At 43.9% G+C, this 15,471-nt stretch overlaps 1 protein-coding gene across 5 annotated transcripts in view; it reads right to left on the bottom strand.

Annotated features, from left to right (window-relative positions):
• Positions 1-371: 371 nt before the first annotated feature.
• LOC134227699 (large neutral amino acids transporter small subunit 1-like) overlaps positions 372-15,471 on the bottom strand; it is a 122,751-nt gene continuing 107,651 nt past the window's right edge. For 4 of the 5 annotated variants that reach the window (XR_009983737.1, XR_009983736.1, XR_009983738.1 and 1 more), the window contains exons 5-10: positions 13,100-13,193; positions 12,777-12,991; positions 12,021-12,250; positions 11,683-11,935; positions 10,843-10,960; positions 372-1,026 (exon numbers count right to left, since the gene is read on the bottom strand). Coding sequence is in view for 1 of the 5 variants with exons in the window: in XM_062709368.1 (XP_062565352.1) it covers positions 959-1,026; positions 11,683-11,935; positions 12,021-12,250; positions 12,777-12,991; positions 13,100-13,193 (860 nt within the window). In the remaining 4 variants the exon portion in view is untranslated. The remainder of the gene's footprint in view (positions 1,027-10,842; positions 10,961-11,682; positions 11,936-12,020; positions 12,251-12,776; positions 12,992-13,099; positions 13,194-15,471) is intronic. The other variant, XM_062709368.1, reaches the window with a different exon arrangement.

Genomic DNA, 15,471 nt, shown 5'->3' with positions numbered 1-15,471 from the left:
ATTTGAACGCGTTTTTTTACCTATTAGAATTGAAGCACATAGCTTTCCTCAGCCATTTACGCAAGACGAAAAGTGAGCATCCTCAGAATCAATTATAACAAATTTGCAAAAGATCTGAGAAACCACCTTCAGTGCGATATGGGGCTAATTAATACAATTTGAGATTCCATTTTTTATTACTTTGCTTGATATGTTATCTAGCCTTTTAGGGTTCAAACCGGACATTTTTTGGCACTTTTAATCCAGTTTTCCAACCGAAGACAACATATTAAGAGATTCTCCTTTCGTTGTAGAAAATAAAATAAAATTCATCATCTTAATATGTATTCTTCGCTTCAACTGAAAATGTTTAATAAAATGCAAAGAAACGGTTAGTTTGATATTATTGTAGCGTTGCTTTGAGCAGTGTCTTTACTTGTATCGACCAATCCTAAGAAATACAATAAATTTACGAGGAACGAAAGATTCTAACATTAAAAGTATACATAATTATCGAGAGAATTGAACAAATACTACGTCACGTGTCTCAATCAATGATAACGTTAAAAAATAACTTTATAGTACCTTGTTTAAAACTTAACATTTTTTTTTGCTCACTGAGGTTAACCTAACTTGAAGAGGGAATGTCGAAAAACAGTCAACTTTACGACAATCGCAATATGTTGATAACTAAAACGATACACAAACAGGAATGTATGCTTGTCATAAACTAACTTTGTTTTAACACAAGAAAACTAACTTTTTCGCAACTATCCTATTATTCACCCATGCTTCTCCCTGAATTTGACTGCTGTTTCCTACATAGGATGAATCTTTTCTGAGGCTCATATCCTAAACTTTTTGTTTTGTTTCTTCTGAACTAGTCAATACGTTAGTGTCCAATTTTATTCACGTAGCTGATTGATGTGGGATGCGCGAACGATGTGGTTTGGTTGATGTGTCTGTTCTTTTTCTCTGTCTAAACCTGAGCGGGTTTGGCCTTTCCAACGACCATGAGCATTTTTTGCAGGAATCGGGTGACGCCCACTGAAATGGAAAAATATAACAGGACGAAAACAAGAATGTGTCAATAGGAGGATTAAATATGATTTCGAATTCTTTGAAAAGTGTTAGTTAACAAACTTTAAATATTACTTCAAATACACACTACGCAGTGTTATAGGCTACAGTTCGTGGTGCAATGGTGCGTTCACTGATTCTGGAGGTGCAGTAATCCAAGTGCTGTAGTTGTGAACATTGAATGCTAGATTTTGGAACAACGATGTTAGAGGCAATGATGGCTTTGGCAGAAGTTGTTCTATTGTTGACAGGAGGAAGCGTTTGAATTAGGAAAGTAATAAAAAAGTTCACAGGGTTTTCTATCCTCGATTTCGCCCTGAGCATTTATTGTGCGTCGAATGACATATCATATAAGTTGCAGAATTTTTTCTTAATGTCCACTTGCCAATAACAAAACCAAGCCTGCCAAATACGTTTATTAACCTAATTATTCTAAAGAATACATAAAAAGATAAGAAAACATACATATAAATAAGTGCAACAACTGCCTGTCTATAGTTCAAGAAGTTTGACAAAATCGTAAAGGCGAAAAATAAATCATAAGATTCCTCCCCTAAATTTTATTTACATAGTACGAAATCACACAATCATGTGATCAGTAAAATAACGTTCGGTAGCAGATTTTCGACAAATAATTCTGAGTTGATTTTTCCAAATACTTCTTTCCAAAAACATCCTACGAGTAATCCTGCGCAAATTTATCCGAAAAGTATGATAATTGCTCCTGGGATTCTTGAAATTTCTAAAACATTTCAACTTTATTATTAAATAACACACGATATCAGCAACACGCTATTGAAAAATTGTAATGACGGAAATCACGGTTACCACGCGCTCACATGTTGACAGCTTGGTTGTTGAGTAAGAAACATGACACTTCGCCACACGTTGTAGTGCAAAAGTAAGCATGCTGAGACCGTAGAGCATCGTCTCGGGTTAGCTTGTGGAAGATAGTAATGATGTCAGATGCTCAAACATTCAAACTGAATGTTTACATACATCTGCCCTAATAAAACTCCAGGTTCAAATGTAACTTTTATGTAGGGCAACATTCTCTTTATATGAGACCAATACAACTCCGTTGGGCTACTTTCAAATTGACGTATTTAGCTGGCCACCGCACATAATTCTGGCGTCAATGCAACATATGTCAAGCAGCTAATGAGCTCCCTATACGGCTTGTTGCGATTCGCTTCTTCCCCTTTGTATAAATACAAACAGCACTCGATGGGAGTGGACACTTGCTTGCTGTCGGAAATATTAAAATGATGAAACAAGTTTAAAAAAAAATCCCTCGGGTTAGCCGAAAAATGCTTCTCTTCACATCGTGACAAATCCTCATTCAAAGAAAGTGTTCAACTCCACCGACGTTCGTCAGCTCGAACTCTTCAGTTAGTCAACGACATTCTCCACTGTCTAAGGTTACCTGATCTTCTCCGGATGCTTTCACGTAGAGACATGGATCGCTAAAACACATTCGGAACCTGATCGTTTCATTAAAATAATGGAAGAGTTTCAGTACTTGATGCCTGCTTCAGACCGTAGGTCGACTTATGAACCGAACGTATAGTGGACTGGACAACATGTATCGGTGTAGTCAAACCCAGCATTCTGAGTTAACCCACGTACCACTAGTTCCGCTTTATAACGGTTTTCTCCTCTGATTTCGTTCTTTTTCAGGGCCATAAGGACTATAGCGAAACTTGGTACCAACGTTAATAACAAGTAGCACAAAATATAAATGTCCTCACACTTTACACCAATCGATTTCATAAAGGTCCCCCATACACACTCCGCGAATACAATTGGCAAAAACGAGCTAACCGCGGTGGAGGATGGTATTCGGATTCTGATGGCTTTTCCGCAAACGTGACCTTTAAGTGGTCTTGTTGTGGGCGAAATTTGGGTGCAGTACCAGGAATAAAAACTGGGGGAATTTTGGAAGGAACTGATGAAGAATTTCAAAACGATTTTCCAGGTTGCTTCTTGGAGGAATGTTTAGAAAAATACCTGGAGGGATTGTCGGGTTAATTTCTGTAGGAATTTATGGATTATCAAAATTTTCTGGAGGAATCCGCAATTGAATTTTTGTTAGTGTTTCTAGAATTTCCGAGGGTGAGGTGAAGTTGATTTAGAAATTTTATGTGATTCGAAAGAAGTTCAGAGGAAATTTCTGAAGAGTTCTCGAAGTAGTTTATGAAAGTTAAGGTCCTATGGAAGTTTTGGACTTTAGAAAATTTTTCAAAAGAATTTGAAGTAAATGCTTCAGGAACTTCCGAAAGCATTCCTGCAGAACTCTCAGGAGGAATTGTCTCAGGGACTAACGAGTGAGCTTTCTGAGCAGCTTCGAAGGAATTCCTGAAGAAACTTCTGACGAAATAATCGACGAAAACTCCGGAGGAATTCCTAAAGAAATTTTGATGGAACTTTTTTTTTCTCGAGGGACCCTTCCGAAGAATTATTGTAGAAGCTTTCCGGAGAAAGTTTGGAGGAATATCCCAAATAATTTCAAGTGGAACCGTTGAAGAAATTTCTTGATGAACTTCTGGCGAAATTACTGGAGCAATTTCTAAAAGAAATGATGGAAGAATTTTTTATAGGAATTTATACAGGAACTTCAGGACAAATCCCTGGTGGGACTTCAAACGATATTCATAAAGGAATTCATGAAGAAGCGTCCAAAGGAATTTCAGAAAGAAATTCAAGAGGAATTCCTGGAGAAACTTCCGAAGAGGAGTAGAAGCACTGGGAAGAATTTTTGAAGGATTTTTTCTGGGAATTCCTGGAAGAACTTCCCAACTAATTCCTGGTGCAAATTCGGGGAAATTCCAGAATTCCTCCGGGAATTCCCGGAGGAACTTCCGGAGGAATTCCCGGAGGAACTTCCGGAGGAATTCCCGGAGGAACTTCCGGAGGAATTCCCGGAGGAACTTCCGGAGGAATTCCCGGAGGAACTTCCGGAGGAATTCCCGGAGGAACTTCCGGAGGAATTCCCAAGGAACTTCCGGAGGAATTCCCGGAGGAACTTCCGGAGGAATTCCCGGAGGAACTTCCGGAGGAATTCCCGGAGGAACTTCCGGAGGAATTCCTGAGGAACTTCTGGAGGAATTCCTGAGGAACTTCCGGAGGAATTCCGAGGAACTTCCGGAAGAATTCCCGGAGGAACTTCCGGAGGAATTCGGAGGAATTTCGGAGGAACTTCCGAGAAATTCGGAGGAACTTCCGGAGAAATTCGGAGGAACTTCCGGAGAAATTCCTGAGGAACTTCCGGAGAAATTCCCGGAGGAGCTTCGGAGGAATTCCGGAAGAACTTCCGGAGGAATTCGGAGGAACTTCCGGAGGAATTCGGAGGAAGTTCCGAGGAATTGGAGGAACTTCCGGAGGAATTCCTGGAGGAACTTCGGAGGAATTCGGAGGAACTTCCGGAGGAATTCCCGGAGGAACTTCCGGAGGAATTCCCGAGGAACTTCCGGAGGAATTCGGAGGAACTTCCGGAGGAATTCCCGGAGGAACTTCCGGAGGAATTCCCGGAGGAACTTCCGGAGGAATTCCTGGAGGAACTTCGGAGGAATTCCCGGAGGAACTTCCGGAGGAATTCGGAGGAACTTCCGGAGGAATTCCCGGAGGAACTTCCGGAGGAATTCGGAGGAACTTCCGGAGGAATTCCTGAGGAACTTCCGGAGGAATTCCCGGAGGAACTTCCGGAGGAATTCCCGGAGGAACTCCGGAGGAATTCCCGGAGGAACTTCCGGAGGAATTCGGAGGAACTTCCGAGGAATTCCCGAGGAACTTCCGGAGGAATTCCCGGAGGAACTTCCGGAGGAATTCCCGGAGGAACTTCCGGAGGAATTCCTGAGGAACTTCCGGAGGAATTCCCGGAGGAACTTCCGGAGGAATTCGGAGGAACTTCCGGAGGAATTCCAGGAGGAACTTCCGAGGAATTCCAGAGGAACTTCCGGAGGAATTCCTGGAGGAACTTCCGGAGGAATTCGGAGGAACTTCCGGAGGAATTCCTGGAGGAACTTCCGGAGGAATTCGGAGGAACTTCCGGAGGAATTCGGAGGAACTTCGGAGGAATTCCCGGAGGAACTTCCGGAGGAATTCGGAGGAACTTCCGGAGGAATTCCGGAGGAACTTCCGGAGGAATTCCTGAGGAACTTCCGGAGGAATTCCTGAGGAACTTCCGGAGGAATTCCCGAGGAACTTCCGGAGGAATTCGGAGGAACTTCCGGAGGAATTCCCGGAGGAACTTCCGGAGGAATTCCTGAGGAACTTCCGGAGGAATTCGGAGGAACTTCCGGAGGAATTCCCGGAGGAACTTCCGGAGGAATTCGGAGGAACTTCCGGAGGAATTCCCGAGGAACTTCCGGAGGAATTCCCGGAGGAACTTCCGGAGGAATTCCCGGAGGAACTTCCGAGGAATTCGGAGGAACTTCCGGAGGAATTCCCGGAGGAACTTCCGGAGGAATTCCTGGAGGAACTTCGGAGGAATTCCCGGAGGAACTTCCGGAGGAATTCTGGAGGAACTTCCGGAGGAATTCCCGGAGGAACTTCCGGAGGAATTCCCGGAGGAACTTCCGGAGGAATTCGGAGGAACTTCCGAGGAATTCGGAGGAACTTCCGGAGGAATTCCCGGAGGAACTTCCGGAGGAATTTGGAGGAACTTCCGAGGAATTCCCGGAGGAACTTCCGAGGAATTCGGAGGAACTTCCGGAGGAATTCCCGGAGGAACTTCCGGAGGAATTCGGAGGAACTTCCGGAGGAATTCGGAGGAACTTCCGGAGGAATTCGGAGGAACTTCCGGAGGAATTCCCGGAGGAACTTCCGGAGGAATTCGGAGGAACTTCCGGAGGAATTCGGAGGAACTTCCGGAGGAATTCGGAGGAACTTCCGGAGGAATTCCTGAGGAACTTCCGGAGGAATTCCCGGAGGAACTTCCGGAGGAATTCCCGGAGGAACTGGAGGAATTCGGAGGAACTTCCGGAGGAATTTCGAGGAACTTCCGAGGAATTCCCGGAGGAAACTTCCGGAGGAATTGGAGGAACTTCCGAGGAATTCCTGAGGAACTTCCGGAGGAATTCCCGGAGGAACTTCCGGAGGAATTCGGAGGAACTTCGGAGGAATTCGGAGGAACTTCCGGAGGAATTCCCGGAGGAACTTCCGGAGGAATTCCCGGAGGAACTTCCGGAGGAATTCGGAGGAACTTCCGGAGGAATTCCCGGAGGAACTTCGGAGGAATTCTGAGGAACTTCCGGAGGAATTCCCGGAGGAACTTCCGGAGGAATTCGGAGGAACTTCCGGAGGAATTCGGAGGAACTTCCGGAGGAATTCCCGGAGGAACTTCCGGAGGAATTCCTGGAGGAACTTCCGGAGGAATTCCCGGAGGAACTTCCGGAGGAATTCCGGAGGAACTTCCGGAGGAATTCCCGGAGGAACTTCCGGAGGAATTCCGGAGGAACTTCCGGAGGAATTCCGGAGGAACTTCCGGAGGAATTCCCGGAGGAACTTCCGGAGGAATTCCCGGAGGAACTTCCGAGGAATTCTGGAGGAACTTCCGGAGGAATTCCCGAGGAACTTCGGAGGAATTCCCGAGGAACTTCCGGAGGAATTCCTGAGGAACTTCCGGAGGAATTCGGAGGAACTTCCGGAGGAATTCGGAGGAACTTCCGAGGAATTCCCGGAGGAACTTCCGAGGAATTCGGAGGAACTTCCGGAGGAATTCGGAGGAACTTCCGGAGGAATTCCCGAGGAACTTCCGGAGGAATTCGGAGGAACTTCCGGAGGAATTCCCGAGGAACTTCCGGAGGAATTCCCGGAGGAACTTCCGGAGGAAATCCCGGAGGCACCTCCGGAGGCATCATCGGAGCACCTTCCGGAGGAATTCGGAGGAACTTCCGGAGGAATTCGGAGGAACTTCCGGAGGAATTCCCGGAGGAACTTCCGGAGGAATTCCCGGAGGAACTTCCGGAGGAATTCCCGGAGGAACTACCGGAGGAATTCCCGGAGGAACTTCCGGAGGAATTCCCGGAGGAACTTCCGGAGGAATTCCCGGAGGAACTTCCGGAGGAATTCTCGGAGCAACTTTCGAAGAGGAATTACTGATTTCCTGAGCAACTTCCGAAAAGAAATTACTGATTTCCTGAGCAACTTCCGAAAAGAAATTACTGATTTCCTGGAGGAACTTCCGGAGGAGTTCCTGAAGGAACTTCCGGAGGAGTTCCTGAAGGAACTTCCAGAGGAGTTCCTGCAGGAACTTCCGGAGGAGTTCCTGGAAGAACTTCCGGAGGAGTTCCTGGAGGAACGTCCGGAGGAGTTCCTGGAGGAACGTCCGGAGGAGTTCCTGGAGGAACGTCCGGAGGAGTTCCTGGAGGAACTTCCGGAGGAGTTCCTGGAGGAACTTCCGGAGGAGTTCCTGGAGGAACTTCCGGAGGAGTTCCTGGAGGAACTTCCGGAGGAGTTCCTGGAGGAACTTCCGGAGGAGTTCCTGGAGGAACTTCCGGAGGAGTTCCTGGAGGAACTTCCGGAGGAGTTCCTGGAGGAACTTCCGGAGGAGTTCCTGGAGGAACTTCCGGAGGAGTTCCTGGAGGAACTTCCGGAGGAGTTCCTGGAGGAACTTCCGGAGGAGTTCCTGGAGGAACTTCCGGAGGAGTTCCTGGAGGAACTTCCGGAGGAGTTCCTGGAGGAACTTCCGGAGGAGTTCCTGGAGGAACTTCCGGAGGAGTTCCTGGAGGAACTTCCGGAGGAGTTCCTGGAGGAACTTCCGGAGGAGTTCCTGGAGGAACTTCCGGAGGAGTTCCTGGAGGAACTTCCGGAGGAGTTCCTGGAGGAACTTCCGGAGGAGTTCCTGGAGGAACTTCCGGAGGAGTTCCTGGAGGAACTTCCGGAGGAGTTCCTGGAGGAACTTCCGGAGGAGTTCCTGGAGGAACTTCCGGAGGAGTTCCTGGAGGAACTTCCGGAGGAGTTCCTGGAGGAACTTCCGGAGGAGTTCCTGGAGGAACTTCCGGAGGAGTTCCTGGAGGAACTTCCGGAGGAGTTCCTGGAGGAACTTCCGGAGGAGTTCCTGGAGGAACTTCCGGAGGAGTTCCTGGAGGAACTTCCGGAGGAATTTCTGGAGGAACTTCCGGAGGAATTCCTAGAGGAATTTCCGGAGGAACTTCCGGAGGAATTCGTAGAGGAACTTCCGAAGGATTTTCTAGAGGAACTTCCGAAGGAATTTCTAGAGGAACTTCCGGAGGAATTCCTAGAGGAACTTCCGGAGGAATTCCTAGAGGAACTTCCGGAGGAATTCCTAGAGGAACTTCCGGAGGAATTCCTAGAGGAACTTCCGGAGGAATTCCTAGAGGAACCTCCGGAGGAATTCCTAGAGAAACTTCCGGAGGCATTCCGAGAGGAACTTCCGGAGGAATTCCTAGAGGAACTTCCGGAGGAATTCCTAGAGGAACTTCCGGAGGAATTCCTAGAGGAACTTCCGGAGGAATTCCTAGAGGAACTTCCGGAGGAATTCCTAGAGGAACTTTCGGAGGAATTCCTAGCGGAACTTCCGGAGGAATTCCTAGCGGAACTTCCGGAGGAATTCCTAGAAGAACTTCCGGAGGAGTTCCGTTCCTGGAGGATTTTCTGGAGGAACTTCCGGAGGAATTCCTAGAGGAACTTCCGGAGGAAATCCTTGAGGAACTTCCCGAGGACTTCCTGGAGGAACTTTCGAATGAACTCTTGCAGGAACTTGCTGAGGAATTCTTGGAGGAACTTTCAGAGGATTATTTTGATGAACTTTCCAACGTACTTGAGGATGAACTTCCTGAGAATTTGGTTAAGGAACTTTCAAATTGATTACAGTAAGACTGGGGTGTTTATTCATATATTTTGGCTTTTTCAGTCTGATATATTCAAACGGGTTTATATTTGCATTGCCCGACGTTTCGGCCCGTTTGTTGGGTCCTTTTCAAAGGAAAAGCTGTCTGCTGTACGAAGAACGGCAGACAGCTTTTCCCTTGAAAAAGGAACTTTCAAAGTAATTCCCAAATATTTTTGACGCTTGAAATTAATTCTCGCCAACTCACGCCGCTGCCGCCGATTCTATCAGACGATCTATCCAGAATTCGCATGGTCATGGATCACTCACGCAGTTACGCCGCTCTTGTGAACGACAAGCGCGCTTTTTTAGAAAGTGTTATACTTTTTACAATGGTGCGATTTGCGAGTCCCGCGTCCTTAGCCTAGCGGCTATAAACCAAGACCATGCTGAAGGTATCTGATGATGGCTTCATGATATACGAATGCAAAAATGGTAACTTGGCTTATAAACCTCGCGGTTGATAACTGTGGAAGTGCTGTATGGACACTAATACTACGTTTAGACAAGGCAAGTGAATTGAGCAAGTCGCTTGAATCGAACGAGAACTGAACGTGTAAACACCTTAATTCAATTCACTTGAACGAAAAGAAAGTTGAACATGTGCAACTTTTGGCAAGTCAATTGAATTCAACTGAGTTGATCAATTCACTTGCCCTGTCAAAACGTAGCGTAAGCAGCGAGGCGGCAAAGTATCAGTAGGGGATTGAATGCCAATAAGAAGAAGAAGCGAGTCCCGGAAGGTTAATACATTAAATGTTTGCTTCTTCAGTACATATTATGTCATAATGTCCCTGACGCACTCAGAATCTGTTCCGTGGTTATCTGATAGCCATCCACATTCTTGGGAACTGTATCGAGTAAACTATAAATTTCTAATCGTCTGATATGTCGCATGACCACTTCCGGATAACGATTACTTTTAGCTCCTACAGATTCATTCTATGAATTTTATTGAAAGCATTGGAACTTTTCATAAGGATAACCGTACTTGTTGAGTTTTCACATCCAAACTACCTTAAATTTTCTTACGAGTTTTCCGAAATTTTGAAAGTTGTTCAGAAAGTCAGGAGCTTTAAAAACGGAGGAAATGATCATCATCTGAACAAGTACACATCTTAACCTCACATGAACGGAATTTGTTAGTTGAACTGAGGATGCGGCCCTACCAGCGAGTGACAACGTGGGATTTCGATAAATTCGATTTGCGACAATGCGACATTGGCGGTGTAGAAAATAGTCTATACTGGACGTATTTCTTCTCAGTTTTTTTTTCTAATTTGTACGAGTTCCCAGATAAACGGTGTTTGAACACAGATTCAGATAATTTCAATGGATTTAGGATTTTTTTCTAAAAAAATAATCCTGATGCAAATGAAGTGATTACTTCTTCAGATAGTTCAATGACTAAATTTTGTTTGACTATTATCGGCTCTTTCAGTCTTATAAAGCAGCTAAAACGTTATTGCATCTATTTTCCGACGTTTCAGTGTATATTTCACCTTCTTCAGGGATTTAGAGGCTACGTTTTGTTGTATATGTGTGTGTCCTCTAAATCCCTGAAGAAGGTAAAATATACACTGAAACGTCGGAAAATAGATGCAATAACGTTTTAGCTGCTTTATAAGACTGGAAGAGCCGATAGCAGTGAAACAAAATTGAGCACAACAGTCGAAAGCATCCTTTCAAATCAATGGCTAAATATTTTTCTGCGATACTCATTTTAAAAGTGTTTTCCGGACGTACTGATCCAAGATCCAGTCCACCCCATTTTTGGTTTTTGTTGAAAAATTTACAGATAAGTTAAATATTTGACTAGAAAGCATGCAGTTTCGATAACACAACACCTGAAAAGCAAGTGGTTAGTAAACTAAAACAAACTTAACCTAGATTAGTAAGATCAATATAAAATAAATCAAGACGATAAAAACCTTTTGTTTTTCATCACTTCATCATCACATCTTCATCAAATTCCCTCCTCCGGTGGAATTTACTTCTGCTTCGGCCGCACCACCATCATCAACTTTTGCAAACTCTGAGTGAATCCTCCTGTGCAAGCATCAAACCCAACCGCAGCAGTCCCCGGCAGTCGCAGGTGTGGGAGGATCGGATGGTGGTAAAAATAACGGAAGAGATAGTGTGTTTTTTGTGTGGTTTTCGATTTGTTCGATTCCACGCGTCACAGGTGGATTTCAAATCGAGTCGGATGAAAATCGTATGAGAAAAGAAAGAAAAGAAATTTTGTTGTTCTTAAAACAAGCGCAATTGCCAATCATGAAATACAGTGTGTCCGTGTGAAAGTAATTCTCAGTGAAACCAAACCTCAAATGGTACAATATATCGGAAATTCATTTTTCCTTATCCAATCTCTAGATTAGTAAAATTCATAGGAATATTCCAAAACATATCTTAAAAATTACTAGAAATTGAAATAAAGGAATTATGGGTCTCTGTTTGAAAAAAAAAATAAATAGAATGAAATTTCAATTAACGACCAATGGGCAGCTTAGAATTCAGAGAAACAGAAAATCATTCATAATATAGTCAATAAAATAGTATCACTGCAAAATTTACTCTATGTTGGTCTGGTATCATTGAGAATTGTCAGTCGAAGTGGAACTTTGCATAGGCCAAAGAAAATAAAAAGTGTGGTAATTGGATAGAAATTATTCGAGCCAATAAGCAAAAGATTTGCTTCCAATATCAAACAAGGGTTCGAGGAATGAGTCTGGGGATTATGAGCCATGGAAAACGGCCCGGTAGACACTTACCCATCGAACGATTGAACCACTTGGGTTTGTTCCGCCACGCAATGAAAATAAAGTAAACGGGGATGCTGCTCAGGATCATGAGCATTCCGTATCCGGTTTCGACCGGGCTGGCAATCATCGGAACCACGGTGACGAACACGGTGGCAATCAGGTAGAAGATGGGGAAGAGCAGATTCACCTTGATCGGCCGTTCCAGGTTGGGTTGGGCCCACCGCAGCCATGGCAGACACAAGACGGCCACACCGATACTCAACTGGAACGGGAAATCATATTTATTAGGTACAGGTAATGCGTTTACTAAGCAATTAATGAATTTAATTTTCTAATCAAATTCTTACCCAAGTTGCAAATCCGACGTAGTTGATCAGCGCGAAAATGTCCGACACGGTCAGGTAAACCATCGACAGCAGCGCCATGATGAGGACGGCCGGCGTCGGTGTGAGGCGCTGGATCTGGATCATGGTGAGAATCTCCGGCATTTGTCCTTCGCAGGCACCGGCGTAGAAAAGGCGCGATGACGTCAGCAGAATTCCGTTGACAGCACCGAAGGTCGACAGAGCCACGAAAACTGCAAACATGAAAGGTGGTGAAAGGGAATCGTGATTATCATGCCGCTGCGGGCTGCCGTGCATATTGTTGTCCTGCTAATGGAAGTTCGCCCTAATGAGGTATCTATCCAATGTTGATGAATGGCGAATGAACGGCATTGCCGATTGTGGCACGTGGCTTTCCGTGGCGGTTATTGATCTAGATTTTACCACGGCGACTTTTATGATTGGGTAAAGGTAATGTGAATCAGGTGGCGTTTAATGGAATAAAGATGATGCAATAGCCGCTTGATGTCTAAAGTTATTATTGTGTTTGTCTGCAACTGATTGATGCTAATTACTGTTAATCGATTTCCTAAACGATATTTTTATACACTGGAGGATGACCTCAGGTTTCGATAAAAATATTGTTTTGCCATGGAAAGTTAATCACTAATAGCATCTATTGACAACATGTGAGTAGGAAAAATACCAAATAAGGACTAATAAACCCTATTAAAGATGATTTTTATTCCTTTCACCAATCTCCCGAAAATTCAAACTTACCCGGAATGGTCCATGCGAAAATTCCGAAAACCCGATCGGCAAAGGTGACGGCTACGGCCTGCGAGCCGAGCACCTCCTCCGGCGACAGCACCGTGTAGAACGACACATTGGTGAAGACGTACACGACGGTGACCAGGGTGCAGGAAATGGCAATGGCGCGCGGCAGATTCTTAACCGGATCCTTCAGCTCCTCGATGATGAAGTTCAGATAGTTCCTTTTTGGTGAGGGTGAGAGGTGAAGAGGATGTTAGAAAAGATTAGGTCCATTGTCCCAAGAGGTCCAATTAGTTGCTGTCGTCGCTAGCGCGTATGTAGATGCTTACCATCCGTTGTATGCGAAGAGACCCGAGTAGAAGGACAGCGCCAGCGATGTTACTTCGGTCTTCGTATTCTCAAACGTGAAGTGCTCGGTGTTGCCTGCAAATAATTCAATAGAGGGAATTATGTCATTTTTGGATGAGGAGCATTTTTATTCGTTAAGCCAATTGGCGTAAATTGAAGGTGGGATACATCGCACATTAAGTTAACAAAAGATATTATTGAAATAAACTCTACTTGCTGCTTGAATTGCATTTCATAGTGAATGAAGATATCAATTCTCATTGAAGTAGTGAGAGATATGCACACCCCCGTAAGTCATGTATCCAGCATTTGATTTTTTTTCGTAATTTCTAGGATTCAACAAATGCTTGGTGGACTGGTCAATAAACATATACTCAGAGAAGGGACATAACGGCTCAGACTGGAAATTGCTTTAAGCACTAACATTTGGAACTAACATTGGCACACTATAATAAAGCATTAATTTGACGTCAATAGGTAACAGACAAAAATCTCGAAAGGTTTTTTAAGTTTGAGATAAAATTTTCGCATTTTTTGATCATCAACAGATAATAGTCAGTCATTTGACGAAAGCTCTTAGCTTTAGTTTGCTGTTAAGTTCGATCCACGAGTTGCGGAACAAACGCCGAAACCCCAATGGCGGCCAATCCGATTTTTTTCTGGAACATTCTGTCCTACATACACGTCCTACTCGAACTGGTTGAATTTAACTTTTGAATATGACATCAGCAGTTAAATCTGCTCAAGAGCACGAAGCGTTTTGGGGCCTCTTCTAATTCGAAGGATTAACCAGTAGTTTAATGGGTTTCGTACATTTTGTTAAAAGAGCATTTTTGCTGGTAAGTTCATCCTATCTGAAATACATATTTCCAGCCAAGCTCATATTACATTGATCTACTTCTAAGTATGCAGAAATTATTGGAAGGCTACCCATAATTGTAACGAGCATTTAGTTTATTATGATGATTTTATGCTCTGCAAACATGAAAATATTGTCTTTAAGACTGCGTCTCATTTCGTTGACAGTTGAATAATTTCTAAATAAAGCTGCTCACACAACAAGGTTACTTTTGACAGACATCAATTTGTTTTCGACAAATGTCTTATCGGTGTTTTTGAAAAGCACCTGCGAATTTTATAACCGGTTGATTTTTGATTTTCGAAAATACTTGAATTACTCTTGGAATTTCTTCAGATATTTTTTTAAGTAATTCCTTTGGGAATAACTTCTGGAAACCAATCGAAATTATTTCAAGAATACTTCTGCAAATTTCCACAGAGATTCAAACGCAATCCCTTTCGAATTTCTCCTGAAATGCCTTGAATGATGCTGGAAAAGCATCTTTTTTCAAGAATTTCTCCAGGAAGTCTATTGGGAAATAAATCAGAAATTTCATCGAACATTCTCCCAAGAAATTCATTCTATAACGTCTTTGAGTATTTGAACCAGAAATTCCTTCGCTAATTTCTTCAGGAACGTCTTAAAGAAATCCCTCAGAACTTGTTTCAAGGAATGTTTTGAGAACTATCCCACAAAAATTCCATCGTGAATTCCGTCCAAATGATAACACTGGAGCAGTTCCTGGAAGATTGATTTGAGTAATTCCTGGAGGAACTTCCGGAGGAATTCCTTGGATGAACTCTCGGAGGTATTCCTGGAGGAACTTCCGGAGGAATTCCTGGAGGCAGGGATGTCAATCTCCCCGGAGAATTCACCGCGGTGAACATGTATATTGCGACAACATATTTGAGTATTGCGACCAAATATTTGCCAAATATGAAAGCTAATATAAAATTGTATCGAATATGTTTGATGAGTTGAACTTGAAAATCGATGTCCGACGCCATTTTGAAATCCAACATGGCGGACCAAAATTCAAGATGGCGGCCATATAGACCAATTATTTGACGCCATTTTGAATTTCTGTCCGCTATCTTGGATTTCTTAATGGCCTCGGATATCGATTTTCGAGTATGACTGATCAAGCCCGATCGTTAGAAAGCCATATTGCATTGTTTTACATCAAATGATTGGTCCACATTGCCGCCATCTTGAATTTCGATCCGCCATTTTAGATTTCGAAATGGCGTTGGACATCGATTTGCAAATTCTATTCTTTAAGCCAGATCGATAGACACCCATATTGCACGGTTTCAAGTCAAACAATTGGTCCATAGGATTTCAAAATGTCGTCGAATATCGATTTTTTAGTTCTACTCATCAAGCCTGATCGGTAGACGCCCATATTGCATAGTTTCAGCTCAAAGAATTGGTACATATGGCCGCCATCTTGAATATATGTCCACCATATTGGATTTCAAAATGGCGTCGGCTATCGATTTTCTAGTTTTA

Source organism: Armigeres subalbatus, chromosome 1 (genome assembly GCF_024139115.2).
Source record: "Armigeres subalbatus isolate Guangzhou_Male chromosome 1, GZ_Asu_2, whole genome shotgun sequence".
Classification (NCBI taxonomy): Eukaryota; Metazoa; Arthropoda; class Insecta; order Diptera; family Culicidae; genus Armigeres; species Armigeres subalbatus.
This window is presented reverse-complemented; position numbering and strand designations above follow the sequence as displayed.